A 22,329-nucleotide genomic window follows, 5' to 3' on the forward strand; every position below is an offset into this window, starting at 1 on the left:
CAACTCTCATGGCTTCCATTTTGTGACTGGCAGTGCCCTCTACGGCAGCCATTTTGTAGTGGTACCCCACTCAGTATTCTCAAAGTAACCAAGTTGATGACTCTGTCCTGGGTCGGAAGCTGCAGCAATCTATGCTAGACTTTTCCAGAGGTCTTATTCCTGAAAGGACGGGAAAGAAAAAAAACTCTCCCCGCTTACATCTGTTCGCCATTGATTTACTGCCTAAGTACTTCCTTCAAGGCATTTTCAGTGTGCATAAACCTTTTGTATGTAGGAAAAGGAGAGAGAGCAGAGAGGGGACTGTCTTAACACGAGAGCTAAATGTTGCCTTTAGGAGTCGGCTTTTATTGCGCTTTTGCATGTGCTTGAATGCCTCTTATTGGATTGTAAGATGTCATCCAGTCATTCCCAGCAATAAAGAGACCCATTTGTGTTAGAAACTGGAGGAGTTCTAAAGATTTTTGAGCTCACTCTGTGGTTGCTGTGCTTGTCCTATAAAATGAAAGGCATCCATTAGGTGGAGGCATCTTTTACTGTGGTACATAAGCACATAGAGGGAATATAGGGGCAGTGTGTTGAGAGTGCTGAGTGCCAAAATCTGTCTGGAACCTGAGTGTCCATAATTTTCCTAGTCAAAAGCCCTGAGTGTATATGAGGACTGGGGTCAGTACCGTTTTGCCATATTAATTACATGCTGAGGCTGGCATAACTGAAGGCTGAAGACTGTAGTGAGTTGGCTACCCATTAATGGTGAAGAAAAAGGGGCGATGGAGAAAAACACCTGAAAGGTTGGTGCTGCTCTCTTCCCCCCGTGTGAGATAGTGCTTAGTGGAGAGAGTGTTTGACTAGGCCTGGGTAGACATGGGTTCAAGTTCCCATTTATCATGAAAGTCACCAGATTACCTCAGCCCAGTTATCCTCTTTCAGTTGTTGTGAGGGGAAAAAATGGCCTAGGGTTTGCCTGTTCCAGGGCCATTTCCACACGGCTTACCTTGTTCCGTAAAACAGCAAAATCTCGTGAGAAGACGCCGTTATTGCTTCTTCTCACTCGATTTCACTGTTTTCCGGAACAAGATAAGTTGTGTGGAAACAGCCCAGGTTGGGAAATTCCTGGAGATTTGGAGGCAGAGCCTGCAACGGGTAGAGTTTGGGGGAGGGGATGGAGCTCGGCCAGGATATGATGCCAGAGAATCTACCCTCTGAAGCACCCATTTTCTTTAGGGGAAATGATCTCTAGTCCGGAGAGCCCGCATAATTCTGGAAGAACTGCAGGCCCTACCTGGAGGTTGGTAACCCTACCTGTGCTTCTTAGAGGAAGAGCACGATAAACTGTACTAAACAAACAAGATTTTTTTGTTTAACAATGCATAACAATGAAAATGCAAAACCTATGATTGGATCATGAGCTATGCTCACATATTTCCAGGCTTCAGGGTAGGGTTCCCAGGTTCCTGCCGATGGCAGATAAACTCCCCGGGATTTACCACATTGCCTGCCGACCTGCTAGTGGTCGGCAGGAGGTGGCAAGCTCCCAGAGGTTGCCCAACACCAGCAGGCACCTCAGGAATGCACGCCATGTGTGCGCACTCCCAACAGGTGCAACAAAGTCACTTCCAGAAGTGACATCACGCCTTCCAGAAGTGATGTCATTGTGTTCCTGTGTTTCCTTTGGGGCTGATTTGGGCCCCAAACGGGCTGAGTTCCTGTGGCCTACACGATGACATCACTTCTGGAAGTGATGTCATCGCACAGGCACTGGAGCGCTTGTACGCAAAGAAGGCCTTGCCACTGGCATGAGGTAAGTACCCCCCCTCCCGCTGGGACGGTATAGGGACCTGGCAACCCTACTCCAGGGATGGGTGGTTCACTATACCACATCTTCTGCTCTTAGGAGGAGGCACAGTTATCTCTTGATGCAGAAACAGACACACAGAGAGCAACCCTAAACATGTTTACTCAGAAGTAAGTTCCATTTTCTCCCAAGAAAGCATTCTTAGGATAGCAGCCATCATTTGAAAGATCTGTGGTTTGATATTGTAGAAAGTGAAATACAGTTCAATTACATGAAAATAGGGAAGTCACATAAAATATCTTAGTCCGTTAAATTCACTTTCCACAATATTCTGTACTGAACAATGCCATTCTGCCAGGATGGAAAATATTCTGTTTAGAGCTATAATTTTTACAGCAGAAAAGACGAAGAGGGCAGCCTCAGTCTTCAAACTAAGGTGGATCTCAAAAGCTGCTAGAAATATTTTTATTTTCTAAAGTACTCCAAATTATTATCATGCTTAATGCCGCTTCAAATACAATATACTCTTCATCAGAGCCAGCTAGAAAGCAATTTAAAAGGTATTGGTGTCAGTCCCTGGCAGTTGAAGTATTATTTTACTTTATTAGAGATCCATTCAGCTCAAGGTGCTCAGACAATGGAATTGGCAGAAGTGACATAGGTGGGGCTATCAATGTTAGTTATAGGGAATATTCCCGTCTTGGGAAAGAGGACCGTTAATGGGGGGCTTGGGGTTGGAGTGAGACATTTTTTTAGAGTAGACAGTGAGAGAGATGAACTTATCTTTGGTTCTCAAGAAGGATACATTTCGAGCCAGTTTCAGCTGGCAGTCGAGGACACTGGCTCAGCGGAGTGAGAAAGAGAAAGTAAACATTAACGAGATTATCTACTGGCATTGCAACAATAAAGAACTTACCATACCCTCAGAGACCAGAGGCAGAGCCCATATACATTCATGGCAGATACGCAGGAGGCATATATGACAATTGGGTTTATTGTAGCTTGTAAAGCATGACCATACGCAACCCACAACATTTATTTTATTTTAATAAAAATGAGCTATCTGTTGTGGTCTTACTCAAGTCCCATTGGATTCTATGAGGCTAGCACAGGAGAACTTCAAAGTGAATGGTGGTCCTTGTGTTTAAGAAAGTAGACAGCATTTGCAGTGGTTTGTTGATTGGGTTGTTGATGTCACTTGGGGTATACAGAGGGCAATGAAATGTGTCACTGACCAAGCATGGGAGGTGCTAGCGTACTGTTGCTGATTAACGGATCGTGGAACTACGTTTCTCCTTTATTGAAAGGGATAACTAAAGAAAGGAATGTTCTTGGATCATAGACCAAGGCCTTGGAACAAAGATGGAAGTCTTTTTGAGGACCAATTAAAATATCTATATGTGCTTGAACACTCCCACTAGATCTTCCTGTTGTTGATTTTATGTACAGGTATTACTTACAAGCACTCTCCCACAATTTCTCTGAAACTTTGGACACACAGTCTCTCTCTACGCGAGACATCTTACACGAGGATCCTCACGTGAACACAATGTTAGCTGGGAAACGTAGTTTTAAAAAGTCAGCGCCAATGGCTCTGTCAATTTCACCTCTCTATACCAGGGTAGTTTAAAAAGGTAGCGCCGGCAGAGATCGCTCCTCAGAGGGTTTGTTAATTTCATCTTCACCTCCTTGACAGAGCCTTTGGGGAGGAGAAGATGAAATTAAGAAACCCTCTGAGGAGCGATCTCTGCCAGCTCTGTCTTTTAAAACTATGCTTCCCAGCTAACTTTGCATCTCCCTTCACTTGAGTGTCCTTGTGTAAGATGACTCGTGTAGAGAGACTCATAGTTTGTGCTGGAAACAGTTTGTTAAGAAAACAAAGTATTTGGAGAAAGCTCTTTCCAGTGTGAACATCATGAGTGGGCTGACTTTCAGTCATGGGTAGTCCACCCTCTCACTCTCCCCAGACTCTGGGGCCTACTGCTGGGTTTTGAATTTATGAAGGAACACCACCCACTCAGGATCTCTTAATAATTTAAGCAAAATTAAGCTGTGTAAAAATGCTCCCATGTATGCTCTCTATTAAGGAGAGTTTAACAGGACAAGACCAAAGATACTGTGCAATAGTTCTACTGTAACAGTCATTTGCAACCAGACTGGATTGTCGATTCAGGATAAACCAGATCCAAATTATTGCTATAGTATAATAATAATGCAATATCCAATGATATCTGGATGCTGCGCAGGATTCAACTAGCCCAGTGTTCTTTTTGCATGTATCCCAGAAACCAGAAGATGACAGGTAGTTTACTAGCCATTGGCCAGTGGTCCCACTGGCGAACTTCTGCCCACCCCTAGTATATATCACATCTCTTTTGTGCCACCATCACCTCTGGGCAAACCAATTTTTGCAGGGTTTTGACACTATACAAAATCGAAACCAATTTCCCGAGGCCAAAGTGGGCTGAATGTACATAGGACAAACAACAAGCTGTCATTCAAAGAGTCTCTCTACACAACACGTCTTACACGGGAACACTCAAGTAACTTATATTCAAGTGTACTCTCCCTAGCAGTGCATGTGTATCCACAATGGGGAAGAACAAGTGTAAGATCTTTCATTTGAGAGTCCCTGTGTAGAGAGACTCTGCGTGTCTTTACCTCTGACTGCCTCCATCTTCTGTGGGACTCAATCAGTCTTAGAGTGATTCCGCACATGTTGGATAATGCACTTCCAATCCTCTTTATAGATCATTTGGAACAGATTTTTTTGTGTGCAGAACAAAAAATCCACCTCAAACGATTGATAAAGTGCATTGAAGGTGCATTATCCAACGTGTGCAGAATCAGCCTTACTGTCCCCAGTGAATTTGAGCGTATCCGTGACATTCTCAGGGGGCTGAATCAGTTGTTTGTCCCCCGGACTTTTTATAGCCTAATAAGCAGAACTGGTGTTCAGATGCTTAGCTTAATTTCTTCATTAATGTTTTATTTGCAGGAAGGAGGGGAAAATATGCCTTTTTTCAGTTAACTGGGGAGATATGAATCCCTGCTAACATTTTTGGTTTCAAGTTATTCTGTGCCACTTCCACTTACTTGGTTATCAGTGCTTAGATGAAAGAGTAGCCCCCAGGGGGTGCATTAACATTAATGTGCTTGAGACCTACACTCTGAGAGGAGATTAAAAACCATTCACAACCTTCCAGGCTAGCTTGGAAAAGCAAAAGAAGTGAACCCCTCAGTGTTTTCTTCCTCATGTACTAGCTGGGTTTGGGGTCTACTAATAGAAAAGAGGGACACCCTTCTTTCTCTCAGCACCTTTTCCTTCACTGTGCTCCATTTGATCATGTCTTCATTTATTTCCCACTGCTGTTTTTCTTCCTGGCAAACTGGAATACTCAGCCCTTATGTTAACATCTTTAAATAGTTTAATGTACTTATTGGGATTATTCACAATGTTCGGGAGTTTTAATATTGTTTCGATTTTGCCATTTTGACAAGTGAGGGTCAAAGTGGAGTACAAGTGAACAGGGAGGAATACACTATTTTGGGGACAAGTGAGGGTTTATTTTATAGATCATTTACCCAATCAGTTCAGGGTGTATTTAATCTGGCAGGACACCTCTAAATGTAAAATACAAGGGGCAAGTGCAGGCTCAGAAAATGGTAAACTGTTTTTGTTTCCCTGAATAACAGAAAACACTTCCACAAGCTTTTTCCACACACTCAAATTAATCTTGATTTTCTTAGCAATTGAATCTCAAGCATTGGAATCGGTTTGGGTATGGTTCTTCCACATGTCAGCCTTCCACTTGCATTTTTACAGTTGTGGAGTCAGTTTATTTTGTTCTGCACATGCTTAAATTAATCAGGATTTTCAAGAGCGGATGCTGTTGTCATTCATGGCATCGTTCGTAATGTCATAGCATACACATCCTTAAAAAAAAAATTTGCTCATGCTTATAATGTTATATCTACGGGACCATCTCTCCCCATATATTCCCCCGAGGACACCCTCATCAGGGGACAAACAGCTATTGGTGATTCCTGGCCCTAAGGAGGCCTGCCTAGCCTCGACTAGAGCCAGGGCCTTTTCGGTCCTGGCTCCCACCTGGTGGAACGCTCTGTCTGCTGAAATCAGGGCCCGGCAGGACCTACTATCCTTTTGCCGGGTCTGCAAGACAGAGTTGTTCCGCCAGGCATATGGCTGAGGCTGGGCCTCCACCAGCCTGAAAAAAAGAAGAAAATAAGGGGTGTATAAAATCTTAACCCTCCCTGTGAAGGCTGTCCACCATCCTGTTTTAAATGTGTATGGATTTTTATTGTATTTTAATATGTTGTTATCTGCTCTGAGCCCACTCGCAGGGAGGGCGGAATAGAAATTTTGAAATAAATAAAATAAAATAAATAAATATCGATATAAGGGCTAAATTTTAAAAAAATTGAAAATGAGCACATGAGAAAGTATTTGCTTGGGGAAGCCTAAAAGAGGAGCAGCTGTGCCTCCCACACCTAAGTCCCCCATCCCTGTAGTCCAAACTGGCAAGACCCATCCAGGATCGCCCAGAGTTACAAGGTGGAGGCCAGCATTGGCGGAGCAAACTAACCTCTGTTGGGGCAGAGTCTGGAAGAACAGCAGCTGTGTGCTTTTCAAACTGCACTGCTTTTTCTGGTACCAGAAGTGGCCACCCCGCCCCCTCCCTTGGGCCCCCAGGACATTGGCAATTTTTTTAAAAAAATGTGATTTTCATAGTGTAATCTCAGCCTACATTGTAACAATATATGCAGGGCTTTTTTTCAGCTAGAACACGATGGAACGGAGTTCCGGCACCTCTTGAAAATGGTCACATGGCTGGTGGCCCCGCCCCTTGATCTCCAGACAGAGGGGACTGTAGATTGCCCTCCGCGCCATGTGGCGCGGAGGGCAATCTAAAATCCCCTTTGTCTGGAGATCAGGGGGCGGGGCCACCAGCCATGTGACCATTTTCTCCGCGGGCAACCCACTGAGTTCCACCACCTCTTTTCCCAGAAAAAAAAGCCCTGAATATATGTAACAGATTCTCTGAATTCCCACTTTCATTATTTTTAAATAAATCTCTAGCCCCTTCCCTTGCAGAGATAGAAGGAAAAAGGCGTATCTCTGCAATAGAAGGGGCTAGAGACTTTTTTTTTTAAAATGAAAGCTGGGAATTCAGAGAGTCTTCTGCATGTATTGTTACAACAGTAGGCTGACATAAGGAAAGCCCCCACTCTTCTGGCTTTCTACAAACGATGCAAAACCAAATTGTTCAAAAAGGCTTTTTACTCAGATAGGAGGGCTGTATTGTAGGGAGGGGATCTCAGATGTTCCACTAATGAGTTAGGAATCACAGACCTCATCATTATGATGTATTGGATTCCTATTAATAATATGTCTTTGTGAACTTGTATCTATTTACCCTAAGGCATTGTTTATGGAAATGTTCCTGATATTGACTGTACTAATTTCACACTGTGGAATCCGCCTTGAGTCTCACTGAGAAAGGTGGACTATAAATGACACAAATAAATAAATGCTATGAAAATGACAATTTAATAAAAAAGAAAACAAAACCAGGAGGAGAGGGAAAGGAAGGTGGGGGAGAAGTGGAGGAAGTGTGGGGAGGAGTGGTTCGATGATGATGGGGCAAACAAAACCAAAATAAACATTAACCATGAAGTGGGGGGGAAATCAACTCAAAACCAGCTTCCAAAAAAAAAGATCGGAGTAAAGAGAACTGGGGAAAACCTGGAGGGAAACCCAAAAGAAAAGCAAAGACTAAAGGGAGAAAGTGTTTGGAAATCAGGGGATAAATCGCAGCTGTATGGGGCCAGAGCTATCAGGAAAAAACCTGTGCAGAAAACCTCCATGTGCACAAAATCTGACAGGTAGCCTTTTCTGACACTCACTCATTGTTGCTTTAATGCCTTGCTTGCAGGCTTCCTGGGTGGTTCCTCATGGAAACAGGGTGCTGATGTAGGGCCAAGCTACGAATGACACTTGAATGGCAAGTGAACAAACTCACAAGTATTCCTTCCTGTTCACTTGTGCTCCTCTTGTGCTCCACTTGATCACTATGTGATCTTGTTCACTTGCCGTTCAAGTGTCATTTGTCACTTGTAGCTTGGCTCGTAGAAGGAGTCAGCCTGATCTAGCAGGGCTTTTCACAAACGATTTCATTAGTTTTCTTCTAAGACCTGGACATTTAATGCTTTACGGAAAATACTGCCCCTGGCCCCACAAGCAGGTGAGCTGAGTTTATGGCTCACGCAGCATCCATGATTCTTAAAAAAAAAAAAAAAGACAGATCCTTCTGCAGAGCACCCTTTGAGCACAGCTTTGTATTCATCAGTGGAAAATAACAAACATTTGAAGTGGGCTCTCCATAATAACAATGAAATAAGTTATTCAACCGTAACAGAATTTAAACAGGATGAATAATTTTGACTGAGAGCCTCGCTACAAGTGACATCTTCCACGCGAACGGCACTTGATCATTTTCGCAAGTCTTTCTGGGTACTGAAGTCCCTCTCCCACACCCCTTTTCCTTCTGTTCCTTCCCCTGTCTGTTAGCACGGCTGCCTGAAGAGACGGAGAAAGCCTACGAGAGCAGCTTTTGCAAATTGTCTTGCTGGGGGGGTGGGGAATGCTCTAGAGAAAGCTGACATGTCGGTGAAGTCCTCCTCTCTCTGTTAGAACTGTTAGGATCGCTGCCTAAAAAGTCAGAGAAAGCCTGCGTTTGCAAATCGTTTCTCTAGTCGCAAGCCTGCTCTCAATGATCTTTGGGGGCGGGCAGCTGCAACTTTCTAAGCTTTCTCTAGAGTATTTCCCCCCCTCCCCGAGCAAGACGATTAGCAAAGTTGCAGCGGGCAGCTCGGGGAGGGGGGGAATACTCTAGAGAAAGCTTAGAAAGTTGCAGCTGCCCGCCCCCAAAGATCATTGAGAGCAGGCTTGCGACTAGAGAAACGATTTGCAAACGCAGGCTTTCTCTGACTTTTAAGGCAGCGATCCTAACAGTTCTAACAGAGAGGGGAGGACTTCACATGTCAGCTTTCTCTAGAGCATTCCCCACCCCCCAGCAAGACGATTTGCAATAGCTGCTCTCGTAGGCTTTCTCCGTCTCTTCAGGCAGCCGTGCTAACGGAGAGGGGAAGGAACAGAAGGAAAAGGGGTGTGGGAGAGGGACTTCAGTACCCAGAAAGACTTGCGAAAATGATCAAGTGCCGTTCGCGTGGAAGATGTCACTTGTAGCGAGGCTCTCAGTCCTATTCAGTGGGTACATATCCTGTTACAGATTCAGCGATCCACCAGTAGAAGGAGTTGATGGCACCTACGGGGATTTTCATTTCCCCAGCATCCTCTTGGAGCTCTGGGGAAGTTGATTCCTAAGATCAGGGACACGTGAGGATTAATAGTCATGTAGGATGGGAGCTGCCCTGAAGAGGGGAAATTGCCTTCTTGCAACCCCTCCCTCCTCCTCAGTGCAGTCACCCAACCAGCCTATCAGGCAGAGCATGGCAACTGGCAGGTGTCTAGGGGATTGGGAATGTGGAGGATGCCATTGGGCGATGATATGATGTCACTTCCAGAGAAGATCCAGAAGTGACATCATGCCTGTCTAGGAATCATCAGAAACTCTGTAGTTAAACTATAGAGTTTCCAGCGATTCCTAGAGCTGACTAATGTCATTTCTGAGTTTTCCCCAGAAATGCCATCATGCCATTGACTGAGAGCATTTTTTACAGCTAATTTTTCTCCCACTGATTGCGGAAGTGGCAGCAGAAAACAAGAGCTGGGGGTGGGTGATCCTCCACCCCGAGCAGGAAAATGGCAGCTCTACACTCAGTCCATGACTACACAGGTCCTTTACTCCAAAGAATCCATTTTTTCATTGTCCAATGGGATTACAGGGAGGAGGGAAATATCCCCATTCCTTGCACAAGTGGGTCACAGCATCCAGCCCCTTGAGTTTAGTTTTTTACTGTTTCATTTATTTATTTAGAATATTTCCATGCTACCTAGTCAGAGTCTTGCTTAAGGCAAGTTATAATTAAGACAACACCACAATATAAAAACAAGCCTTTAAAACAAGCCATTGGACATAAACAACATTAAAGCTATCCATAAAACTGAAGGAGACCATTAAAAAGATGGTAAGATAAAACCTCTAATATTGATTTATGATTCCACTAACACATCTACCCTCAGTGTAACCTTATACTTTGACATGACCAGATTTCTGACTGCAGACCTGCTGATGTTAGGAAAACGGTACTTGAATATGTCACCCTAGCTTGAATATGTCACCCTAGCTAGTGTATCTCTCTGAAAAGGATTTTTTTTTTCAGATGACAACTGTCGTTCTTATCCTGGGCTTTGGCTTAACTAGATCAAAGAACAAAATCTGTGGAGGGCCATGAGGTAGCAGAAATAGTACTCTAGGCAAGGGATTAAACTCCCCCTACACACACAAGGGGTGTCCTCCCCCTGTGGGAGGCAGGGATCTCCTGCCCCCTACCTCTGCTCACCTGCCAATGGGGGGAAGGCACCTGAGAGGGAGGCCCTTGTCCCTTCTTCATTGCTACATACACACTATAACTTGTGAAAAAATGTACACAGGTGGTGTCGATGCAGTCAGGAAGCCTATAAAAAGTGAGGTCTCTGGTCATGTTTACAGAGTCTGTGTGCATGCAGAGTCAATGTGTGTCGCCTGCCGCAATTTACCTATGTATGATGGCGGAGAAAACACATACATATGCAAACTATTAGAATTCCACTCCCACTCTCTGTGTATTGTTGGTACACCTGCATAACTTCTGCACAGTTTTCTTGACTAAGGCTTTGTGTAAGAAAGACACTAAAAGCAGCCAGAGTAGGTTCTGCCTGCAGAAGGGGAAAGTCTGAGAAGGCCTAATGTTCATTGCACTGGGGGGCTGGTTTTTTACCTCAGGAATTTAACATCGGAGATTGAGAAAGATTTTGTGAGCAACTTTTAGCTGATGTCACCTCAGAAGAACCAGATCATTTCCTGCCTGTTTATTACATTTTGAGAGAACCACCAAGGATTGACTGAATCTTAAAAAAATTGAATTGTCTGCAACTAATTTAGACAGAGCCATCATGTATGACAAAAGTAGAAGTATATAAATACTGTACTATTCATCCCACTGTGGAGATTACACCTTTTTGGCTGAAAAAGGTCTCTCATATTCATCACAGCATTTAAGCGGAAGATTTCCTTTTTCTTTATTGATCTAAGAGATGGAGGTTTAACTTGTTAAATTATAATATTGTTTCATTGAAAGTGGGTTGTATTTTTAAAAATTTGTTAATTGTGAGAAATGGAAACTCACAAGCGTATCAGACTGGGAACTCAGACCACATCTAATCCTCATAACTGAACCTGATCCAACTTGCTAAAACTCACTATATAGCTTTGTCTAAACTGTAGTAGTTGCTTAACCGAAGCTTTACCTTTCGCTTTAGTCCCAAGATGTATCTGTGCAACCGAAAAATGTTTCCAAACAGCATAAAGAGAGAACAAAAGGCAGAGAGCAGCTATTGGCGCCAACAAGTACCAGAAATGAAGAAAAGAGAAGGTACAGCAGTGTGTGTGTATTGCTGTTCTATGACCTTTATAAAGCTTGATGTTTCTGATAAAGATTCGAACAAAATATATTAGTATTCTTTTTCTCAGCGAAGTGAATGTTGCTGCTTCTAGGTCAGATTCCGGAAGTGCGGCAAAAAGGGAGGATGAGCAGACTCTCGCAAGTTTCCTAAAGGAGAAAGCTAAAGAAATCCAGATTTTGCAAGAGGAGTGGTCATACCAAAAGGCAGAATTGCAAGCTCAGGTATAGTGACAAGTTCTGTGCTGATTCTTCAGGACATCTGCATTTCTTGGAACAGAATGGCGGGTTTCATTTTAAAAAATCAGGGCTGTGAAGAGCAGTGGTATATAGCAGTGGTGGCCAGTTTATTCAGCCAGGGAAATCAAAGTTTGACCCACCAAGCTTGGGCATAAGATGGTCTGGCTGTAGAGTCAAAACCCATGTTCGAATGCTAACTAGGGGCCAAGCTACACAAAATATCCTTTAATGAGCCAGGTCTGGGTTCCCCAGAATATTTCACCTGCAGCTCCAAAATGATGCCAATAAGTCCCCAATGGGGCCATTTTGACTCAAGAAACTGAGCTGGGAGAGCAGGCGCCTCACCTCTCCCCACGCTGTAGTTCTTAGCCAAAGTGGGGCCACACGGGCTTTAAAAACAATATTCCCCACAGCTTTTGTGTGGCTGTGAGGAAAACATGTCTGAATCAGAGAACCGAGACCCAAATGATTACAGAAGGTCTCGTATAGTTTGGCTCGCAGCAGAGAAATTCACCATCAATCTTTCGTAAGCCAGGGATAGTCTTAGCGATTCTGGGGCCTTGAGCAAAAGTACGGGATGTGGTCCCAGAATCACTGCACCTCACTCTTCCTGGGGCCAAATAGGGGTGGCCCTTACCCTGTGTGAGCTGGCTGGGAGCCGCTGCTGCTACCGGAAACCAGATGCCAGAGCCCCAGCCAGTACCGTACGAGCAGCAGCACGAGCCTGCGCTTCCTCTTCCCCCCCTCCTTCAGGAAGTCAGGGCAATGGGCAGTGGCCTGGTTGTAGCAGGCCCTGTGGCCCATTGGCTGAGACCACCTCCGTTGTAAGTTTTTGGCTGAATTTACCTTACAGGATTACGATGGGGATAAAATGGGTTAAACCCACTTATGATACCCTGAGCTCTTTGAACAAGTGGGCAGGATGTTGGTGTAATCAAGGAGAACTTGAGAGGGACGACTTCCGTCAGGATGTGAGAGGTTGTTCCAGGCAGAAGACCACGTTGGCTGATGGAGAGGTAGTTTCAGGATAACTCAGCTTCATGGCAGGTGGGGGATTTGAAGACCGGGGCGGGGGGGAAGTGTGTTTTTTATTTCTTAGGAGACTCAGAACTGCCAGCAGAAAACCAGATCCCCTAGACAGTCCAATCCAAAGACAGACACAGAGGGAGACATGTACAATTTTATAAATAAAGCATGGTCGGCTTTCTTTAATGGAGAATGGGAATGACATAAAGATGAGCAATTTCTTACAGACATGGATCTCTTACACTGTCACAAAACCCAGCTTTTTGAAGCTACACAGCGGTTTGTTTGATGGGCCACAAAATGCAAAGTGGCAGCTGCCTTTTGATGGACGGATGGTGTGTATAAGGCCACCTGTTTGTCAGGCAACGCTCCAAGGGCTTGTGCAGACACAGAGACTTTTGTTCCTAAGTTCTAGATTACTTTCAAGCTGCTGGATTTAACTGACCCCAAACCAGCTGTGGCTTATGTTGAACTGAGATCAGATCAGTCAGCCGTAAGCCAACTTGATATTGTAAGATGTGTTTGTGATTAAACACAGGCCCATATAAGACATGTCTCTGTAGGGCAGGGGCCACCAGGGGTAATAAGAGCTACTTGTGAATAATGTATAATGAAAACATCCAGATGAAAAATGCCACCATCATCCCCCGGAGAATGTTACTAAGTCTTGTGCTGTCCTAGAAACAGAACAAGGGCCAGGGAGAGCACCAGGAATAAAGCTGTCAGTTAACAACAACAACAACAACAACAATCGATTTCTATACCGCCCTTCAGGACAACTTAATGCCCACTCAGAGTACTTTACAAAGTATGTCATTGGTTGTTGTGGGTTTTCCGGGCTGTATTGCCGTGGTCTTGGCATTGTAGTTCCTGACGTTTCGCCAGCAGCTGTGGCTGGCATCTTCAGAGGTGTAGCACCAAAAGACAGACATCTCTCAGTGTCACAGTGTGGAAAAGATGTTGGCAGGTCATTTGTATCTATTCAGGAGGGGTGGGGTTGAGCTGAGTCATCCTGTAAGAGTTTCCCAGGGTGTGGAATGCTAATGGCAGGAGGCTTCACTGTATCCTGAGGAGGTTCTTTTGCATATGGATTGGTACTTGATGTGCTAATCTTCTCTGCAGGGCTATTGTCGGGTGTAGAGTGTTTTGTTAGCCTGGTGTTTTTCAGAACTGGAAACCATGCTCTGTTCATTCTTAAGGTTTCTTCTTTCCTGTTGAAGTTTTGCTTATGCTTGTGAATTTCAATGGCTTCCCTGTGCAGTCTGACAAAGTAGTTGGAAGTGTTGTCCAGTATTTTGGTGTCCTGGAATAAGATACTGTGCCCTGTTTGAGTTAGGCTATGTTCAGCCACTGCTGATTTTTCAGGTTGTCCAAGTCTGCAGTGTCTTTCATGTTCTTTTATTCTTGTCTGGATGCTACGCTTTGTGGTCCCGATGTAAACTTGTCCACAGCTGCAGGGTATACAGTATACTCCTGCAGAGGTGAGGGGGTCTCTACTGTCTTTTGCTGATCGTAGCATCTGTTGTATTTTTCGGGTGGGTCTGAATACTGCTTGAAGGTTATGCTTTTTCATAAGCTTTCCCATCTGATCAGTAATTCCTTTGATATATGGCAAAAACCCTTTTCCTGTAGGAGACTGTTTTTCCTTGGTTGTTTGATTCATCCTGGGTTTGATTGCTCTTCGGATTTCATTTCTGGAGTAGCCATTTGCCTGAAGTGCGTGGTTTAGATGATTAATTTCCTCATTGAGAAAGTGCGGCTCACATATCCGTCTTGCACAATCCACTAATGTTTTCATTATGCCTCTTTTCTGTCGGGGGTGGTGATTGGAGTTTTTGTGTAAGTACCGATCAGTGTGAGTTGGTTTCCTGTAGACCTTGTATGTCATTATTATCCCCACAACAATAATCACCCTGTGAGGTGGGTGGAGCTGAGAGAGCCCCAGAGAGCTGTGACTAGCCCAAGGTCACCCAGCTGTCTTCAGGTGGAGGAGTGTGGAATCAAACCCGGCTCTCCAGATTAGAGTCGTGTGCTCTTAACCACTACACCAAAGCAATGCAGAGAAAAATTCTGTGAGATAAAAGCTTTGGTTAAAACTTAGAACAGAGCTTCTCTTGGATCTTCCAGGGAATGCACACGCCACCCTGCAGCAGTGCACAAGCCACCATTTGGAGACCCCTGCACTGCAGTTTTTCAGCCTGTACAAGGCTCTGTCGTAGCTTGAGGGTGAGAACTCTGTCTACCCTGGCTAAAGAAAGTGTTCCTCACTGATAACTGTTTTACACACTGTTTTTAGTCCTGGGAAGTGTTCTTCCCAAACATAATTTCTTAAATGATGCTGCCCAGGTCAAAAGTAGTATCAAGACTCTTGATTCAAGAGTATGTTTTTTCTTACATAATACATCCCCGTTTCCATCAGGAAGAGACAGGTCTTCCCGTAGGCCTTTGTTATGACACGTGGGGCTCTAAGGTAACTTCTCATTTCCCATTAGGAGGTCACTTGCTAGGGAACATGTAGAACTTCAACCAGGGCTGGTGGCCTAGAGCTAAGGTGGTAGTCAAGCCAGGAGGCAGCCAGCCAGCCAAGCAGCTGAAGCAAAGACAGACAGTCCAAAAGTCCACTTGTCTCAGAGTGAGGAGCCAAGGCAGAATGTATAGAACAAGTAGGACCAAGTAGAACGCAGTTGTCGCCTTGTGTTGCCTGAGCCCTGCTGAGCTGGTAGTCAGAAGATCACCCTCTGGCCCTTTGCAGAGGTAGCATAGAAGCCCAGCAAAGAAGAGGAAGCCCATCAGCTTCCTCTTCTAGCATGGTGGGAATAAGATGCCTGTATCATGCTGCTAGAATCCCAGCTCTGGCACCTGCCAATCTGATGCTCCCTGCTGGCCCATGTGTTTTGTGCCATCAAGTTGCCTCCGACCTATGGCGATTGGTGACCCTATGAAGGAAAGACCTCCAAAACATCCTACCATGAACAGACTTGCTCAGATCCTGCAAACTGGAGGACGTAGCTTCTTTTATTGGTTCAAGCTATCTCATTTTAGGTCTTCCTCTTTTCCTACTGCCTTCCACTTTTCCAAGCATGCTTGGAAAAATGTAATGATGAGGCCAGATAAAACCAAGTCCTCTCGGCCCTTTAATAATCTCCGTCTTCCACAGGGTTTCTGCAAGACTGCTGGGGTACAATGGTCCTAAGTGGGTTAGATTCATAGTTAATTGCTTTAATCCTATTGATCTAACTTGTTTTCCAGTATGCTTCACTTATTGAGGCCAAGGAGGGTGTTCTGAACTTGGTTGTGGAATGTTTTTTTTAATGAGCTAGTGGGGTAATCATTGGTGCAAATGATCTGAGGACCTAACTACATGATGCGAGAGTCTGTGATCAAGATTTCCCACCTTCTAAAGCTACCATGTAATAGCACAGCCTTCCTCTAAAGCCCTTTTGAAGATCAGAGAAGCAGCACGGGAAGAAAGGTGTTGAACCTTTTCCTCTCATGCTGATTCTCTTATCTAAATCACCCCCTCCCAAGTTCTGCAATTAGAGGGCTGAGACAGGTAAGACGCACCAGCAGCACTAATTGCGGCACTGGGGAGCTGGGAGATTTAGCTTGGGAAAACAGCAGAGGAGAAAAGAGTTGGAATGCATTCCCTCCACTGCAGCCCCAGCTCCACTTTCTGTGTCTTCAAATGAGGTGGGGGGTGCTAACTATTTTTTTTTTTAAGCGGGGGTCCTGATCATGAGTCCTGCCACATCTAGTTCAAATCTGACTTTTAACTTATCTGCAAATACATTTTCAAAGCTCGTGGTGATAAATGGTAGCATCTTTTCTATAAGTCACACTTTGAAGGACTTGTAACGGAGCAGCTGTTAAAATTAAATGCGATTGTTATTAACTGTGTCCCACTGAATTCTAATGTGTGAAGATTGCCCAGCTGAAGCAGACGTTAGAGCAACAAGCGAGCACTTTCCGAGAAGCCCTCCATGAACAAAACCGACAGTCTGGTAAAGAGAAAGAAAAGCTCTTGCAAAATCTTCAGGATGCTATTAAGCAAAGCCAAGATACTAAAGTGCAGATGGAAGCATCTCACCAGACAGCCATAAATCTCCTGGAGAAAAGCAAAAATCAGGAGCTCAAGGTTAGATTTGTGTGACAGTGCTGAATTATTATTATTTTTAATTTGGGCTTAATGATTTGAGCTGCAAATCCTTGCATAAATTCTGTGCCTAGAGGCTGGGAGAACACGTGAGATTTGTCTACTACTAAAAAGCTGAGGTATGGAATAGGGAGGGTTTTAAAGAGCGGAATACATGTACAAGGATTCAGGTGTGAGAGATTTTGGTTAATTGAAGGTTTACTATATTTTCAGTCTCCTTCACTAGCAATTCCTTCTCACCAGTACAGAACAGGCCATTGCAGACGGAATGGAAAGAGGTTACGGGATAATGTTTTCCTTCCCCGAACAAATTTCCCACTCAGCAACTCAGTGGGTTCAATGAGTGACGTCAAGCTAATCTTAACGTCATCTTAATGTCAAGTTTTGGGATCTACAGAACTTTAATACACCTATTCACCTTGCACCTGGTTCTTTTTTTCTTCTGTCAGGTTAAAACAGCCAGTAGGGCTCAGGTACACCAGATGAAGCTCAAGCATCTTGGTCCATCCATAAAACGCATACTGTGGCCTCAATTTGCCTTGGAGCTATGCAGGGGAAACAGTTTAATCCTTGAGCCTCTGCTTAGTTTTGCTGCTCAAAAAGGCCTCCCTCCTTTGTTATTAGCATTTTAAAGGGCAAGTGTTGAAAAGGGCATATCTTTTCTCCTTTAAAAAGCTAATTGCAGAGCTGCACAGCCAGTTTTAAGTATTGAAACCAAGCGGCAAGTGAAGGGTTAAACCCTCTCTCCATTTCCTGTGTAGCTCTGAGGCCATGTAAAACACTGAGGCTAAAAATCTGCTCTCAATCAAGACCTCCACAGACCACAAGACAATGGACCCAATTACAGAAAAGGAAAAACTGCAGAGTACATTCTAAATGTACGAATAGTAACCGAATATGTGCAATGGAGAAATCTGTGCCCTTATTGTCAAAGGAAAATGATACCAACATCACAACTTGTGTTCAGCTCGAGTTAGCTTGTTCATTTTTTTACAGAGAACCAAATTCCAAACAGGCTCAGGAAATGTTTTCTCTATTACTGCCCAGAGTTCCATTTTGGATGTTTTGTTTTGTCATCTTTCCTTGCAAATCTACTGTTTCATTTCTAATCTGCACGGTAACTTACCGAGATATTTTCTATGGGCTGGTATTGAACCCCTATCAGCCACTGGCAAAGCAAGAGTTATGCCATGGAGGGTTAAGGCAGGTAGACTGATCTCTGTCTGCCGCTGGTTTAGCTGCTTGGATCCTAAAGAAGGTCGGGAAGGCAGAAGGCCCTTGGATGACATGGGCAGAGAAAGCAAAGGCGTCAAAGTAGAGGAGACTGCCGGGGGAGTGGCTAAGAAAACATTGAGGCGGGTATTGGAAGAAGGAGTGGGTAAGAGGGAGAACTTGAAGCAGGTGTGGGAAAGAGGTGAACAGAGGCAAGGAAGGCTAAAGTTCACACCTTCAGCTGCAGGCATATAGTTGCTTATTATTATTATTATTATTTCATTTTGATTAAAATACAACAATATATTATCAAAACCAGCATACAGAGCAAACAACACATCCAGTTCACAAATTAAGAACAAATTTAGAAGAGAATGTTTTATCATCATCGTTGGAAGTTTTACGTAAACTTTGGTACGTGGTGAACACTTTTTGATTCATTCTAGTACTGAAGCTATGATAATGTCTTGGACGTGTTTTGTTTTTTTTGACTCAGGAGGCTGAAGAGCACTGGAAGAAGGAATCTGCTGAGACCTTCAAGATCCAACAAGAGTCATACAGGCAAGAAGTGCAGAGCTTGGAAGAGAAGGCAAGAGAAGCCCTGCAGAGTGAATTGGAGAAGATGCAACAACAACAGTCTTTGTCGATAGGTACAGTCAGCTGGCTTGTGTCAGGGTATTGCTGTTTGGCAGTGACGAGGGAAGGGCACACCAGTAACTCTGGGTCAAGCAAAACATGCAGGTTTTTAAAGAGTTGGGTCCAGGTTTCCCAAACCCAATTCAGGTTCCCTGCAGCCACGCAGCAGCTGTGGGGAATGACTGTTAAAAACAAAGGAGAGGCCAAATGGCCTTGGAATGCCACAGGAGGGGAGGGGAGAGCTCTTGCCTTCCCTCCAAACCATTTCCCTGTGTCGGAATGACACAGGGGAGGGTATTTCCCAGTTTTTACTTCCACAGGGAGCAGCAAAAGCGTAGACCCTCCCCCTCAGTTCCTCTTTTGGAAAATAGTTAAAAGGGGGAGACAGAAACGCTTCCTTCTAGGGATCCCATTCCCCAATTGGGGGCAGGGGATCCCCTGCTTTCACCCCCCCCCACCTCCTGCCTCCACTTACCTGGCTGGCGGGGGGGGAGGAAGGCATGGGAACGGGCCTCCCGGGCACACTTCCAGGGCGGCACAATGACTTTACTTCCAGGAGTGATGTCAGCATGCCACCCCTCGTCTGCACTTCATTTGAGGTCCAAATCAGCCTGCTGTGAAGCTCCAGATTTACTTCCTGGAAGTGACATCATTGAGTGGGGTGTGCATGCACTTCCTGGAAGTGACATGATCGCACCAGCGCAGGGACACATGAAGAGGATCATGGCAGAAAGGTAAGTCCCGGGTCCACCATCTCCCGCCAGAAGCTAAGGGGACCTGGTAATCTTACTTCCTTCCCCTGTGGCGGCATTCCAAAGCCATTGAGGCTCTCCTTTATTTTTTAACAGCCATTCCCCGCGGCTGCTGTGTGGCTGCTATGAATCCAAACTGGGTCTGGGGAACCAAGACCCAACTCTTTAAAAACCTACATGTTTAGCTTGACCCTCCATTGCTTCCCTTTCTCTGCCCTCCTGGACTTCAGCTGCTTTCCAGCCGTCTGTTGAGTCATGGGACTGTTGCATTAGCTTAGCTGCTGGTGTTCTTGTACAGCAGTCTCTTCAACAAAAGTATCTGCTGGAGCAGGCTAAGGCTTGCTTGAACTTTTGCTTTTCTCGGTTGTTGTGGGTCAGATGTAACAGCAGGAACATGCAGGGCTTTTTTTCAGGGGGAACGCTGGGGAACGGAGTTCCGGAACCTCTTGAAAATGGTCACATGGCTGGTGGCCCCGCCCCCTGATCTCCAGACAGAGGGGAGTTGAGATTGCCCTCCACGCCGCTCAGCGGCGTGGAGGGCAATCTCAACTCCCCTCTGTCTGGAGATCAGGGGGCGGGGCCACCAGCCATGTGACCATTTTCTCCGAGGGCAACCCACTGAGTTCCACCACTTCTTTCCCCAGAAAAAAAGCCCTGGTAACATGTCTGATCTTGCAAACAGCTGGAGAAACATATTTGTCCCCAGTGGGTAATTTCTGCTCCAAATTCAGAGAACTTCAGCTCGATCCTTTTAGCCAAATGTGGCTGTCACTGCTGGAGAGGTTGTATGGTGTGCTTCACCACTCCATGTGGTAGCTGGAGGAGTGACTGACGTACTATGCCCGGGAAGTCAACGAGGGCAGTCTTTACTGGGGACGGGAGTGTCTTTCAATTGCTGTGAAAGTAGCCCTACCCCAGTTTGGTTTCCCGATAAAGTTCTCTTATTTAAAAAGTGGTCAATGTGAATCACTACCACCACCAACAGGAGAGTTGTTTTAATTCGATGTCTTTCGCACGGGTTATCTGCCTCAAGTGCAGCGATTTTGGGAAGCATTTCTTCCCGCTTGCCAACGAGCATTGTGGTACATTTGTGTACCTCCGGGGATTTCCTCAGCTTTTCTCTGATTTTTCTCAAACCTCCTTATAACTAAATGTTTGGGAAAGGTCACAGAAAAGCCAGATGGCTACTGTGTGGGTGGGAAAATTTGGATTTTCCAGCCCAAATGGCAACGATTTTTCCTGATCCTATATCTGTGGGCAGCCATTTCCTCATTTTCTCACCCCATCACCAGAGGGCTTTTTATTTTTTTTTATTGGCTCTATAATATTGTTATATCGATATACTGTTGTAACCATAGATGTAGCATGTTCTTTGGATTCTCAGCTCATTTTTTTTAAGTGTCTTGCCTCCTCCCTTGCAGAGATATAAGGAAAAATGCATATCTTGGCAAAAGAAGAGGCTAAAGACTTACTTTGGGGGGAGGAAAGCGGGAATTCAGAGAACCTGCAGCAACTGTTATCACAATAGTATATTGATATAATAGTATGCTTGTGCTGATTTTTTCCCTTAAATTGCAAAAGCTGTGGTGCCCCAGGAGAGGAGGGCGGCTACTTTCCGGGGATTGGGACAGGGAAACTGAGGGGGAACCTGCCACGTGGAAGCTGAATTTCTGCTGTGCTTCACTTGCAGCTGCAGCAGCAAGAGAGAAACCCCCAAATTCCATCCCTGTGTGGAAGATGCCGATATCATCTAGGGCTGAGCCAAAATGGGGGCCTGTTTCCTTTAATTCTTTTGCCACTTAAAGGCACTCCCTGATTCACAGAATCACAGAGTTGGAAAGGGCCATACAGACCTTCTAGTCCAACCCCTTGCCCAATGCAGGATGAGCCTAAAGCATCCCTGACAAATATTCGTCCAGCCTCTTCTTGAAAACTGCCAGTGAAGGGGAGCTCACCACCTCCCTAGGCAGCTGATTCCACTTTTGAACTACTCTGACCGTGAAAAAGTTCTTCCTAATATCCAGCTGGTACCTTTCTGCATGTAATTTAAGCCCGTTGCTTCAAGTCCTACCCTCTGCTGCCAACTGGAACAGCTCCTTGCCCTCCTACAAATGACAGCCTTTCAAATATATAAAGAAAGCAATCATGTCCCCCCTCAATCGCCTCTTCTCCAAACTAAACATTCTCAAGGCCCTCAGCCTTTCCTCGTAGGGCTCAGTATCCAGACCCCTGATCATCCTCGTCGCTCTCTTCTGCACCCTCTCGATTTTGTCCACATCCTTTTTGAAGTGAGGCCTCCAGAACTGCACACAGTACTCCAGGTGCAGCCTGACCAAGGCAGAATAGAGAGGGACTATGAGCTCCTGCAATTTTGATGCAATAGCCCTTTTGATACAACCCCAGACTGAGTTTGCCTTTTTTGCCACCACATCACACTGACTGCTCATATTTAGTTTACAGTCCACTCTTACTCCAAGATCTCTTTTGCATACACTACTACCCAGAAGTGTATCCCTCATCCTGTATTTGTGCTTCACATTTTTGTGGCCCAGAGGTAATACTGTGCACTTATTAATGTTGAATTGCATCCTATTCACAGCTGCCCACTTCTCCAGAGTATTCAGGTCTTGTTGAATTTTAACTCTATCTTCTTGGGTGTTTGCCACTCCTCCCAAGAAGGGGGGGGGGGTTAACTTCCTCAAAACACCAACACAAACTTAAACAACAAAGGAAGTATGCCAGACGGTTCACAAACAATTCCATATATACTTATCCTATTCAACTTTCATCATCACATACACAATTGCAGTAAGTCAATAGTTACAATTGTAACAAATCAATAGTGGGGAACAACCCCTATACAAGATCCTTTT

The 22,329-nt window shown here is 44.9% G+C and overlaps 1 protein-coding gene across 2 annotated transcripts in view; it reads left to right on the forward strand.

Moving 5' to 3' along the window:
• The window catches only part of FAM184B (family with sequence similarity 184 member B), a 124,216-nt gene that overhangs the window by 80,316 nt on the left and 21,571 nt on the right, over window positions 1–22,329 (forward strand). For both annotated transcript variants that reach the window (XM_054999585.1, XM_054999586.1), the window contains exons 7-10: window positions 11,298–11,410; window positions 11,533–11,662; window positions 16,626–16,838; window positions 18,565–18,718. In XM_054999585.1, the coding sequence (XP_054855560.1) occupies window positions 11,298–11,410; window positions 11,533–11,662; window positions 16,626–16,838; window positions 18,565–18,718 (610 nt within the window). The remainder of the gene's footprint in view (window positions 1–11,297; window positions 11,411–11,532; window positions 11,663–16,625; window positions 16,839–18,564; window positions 18,719–22,329) is intronic.

This window comes from Eublepharis macularius, chromosome 15 (genome assembly GCF_028583425.1).
Source record: "Eublepharis macularius isolate TG4126 chromosome 15, MPM_Emac_v1.0, whole genome shotgun sequence".
Classification (NCBI taxonomy): domain Eukaryota; kingdom Metazoa; phylum Chordata; class Lepidosauria; order Squamata; family Eublepharidae; genus Eublepharis; species Eublepharis macularius.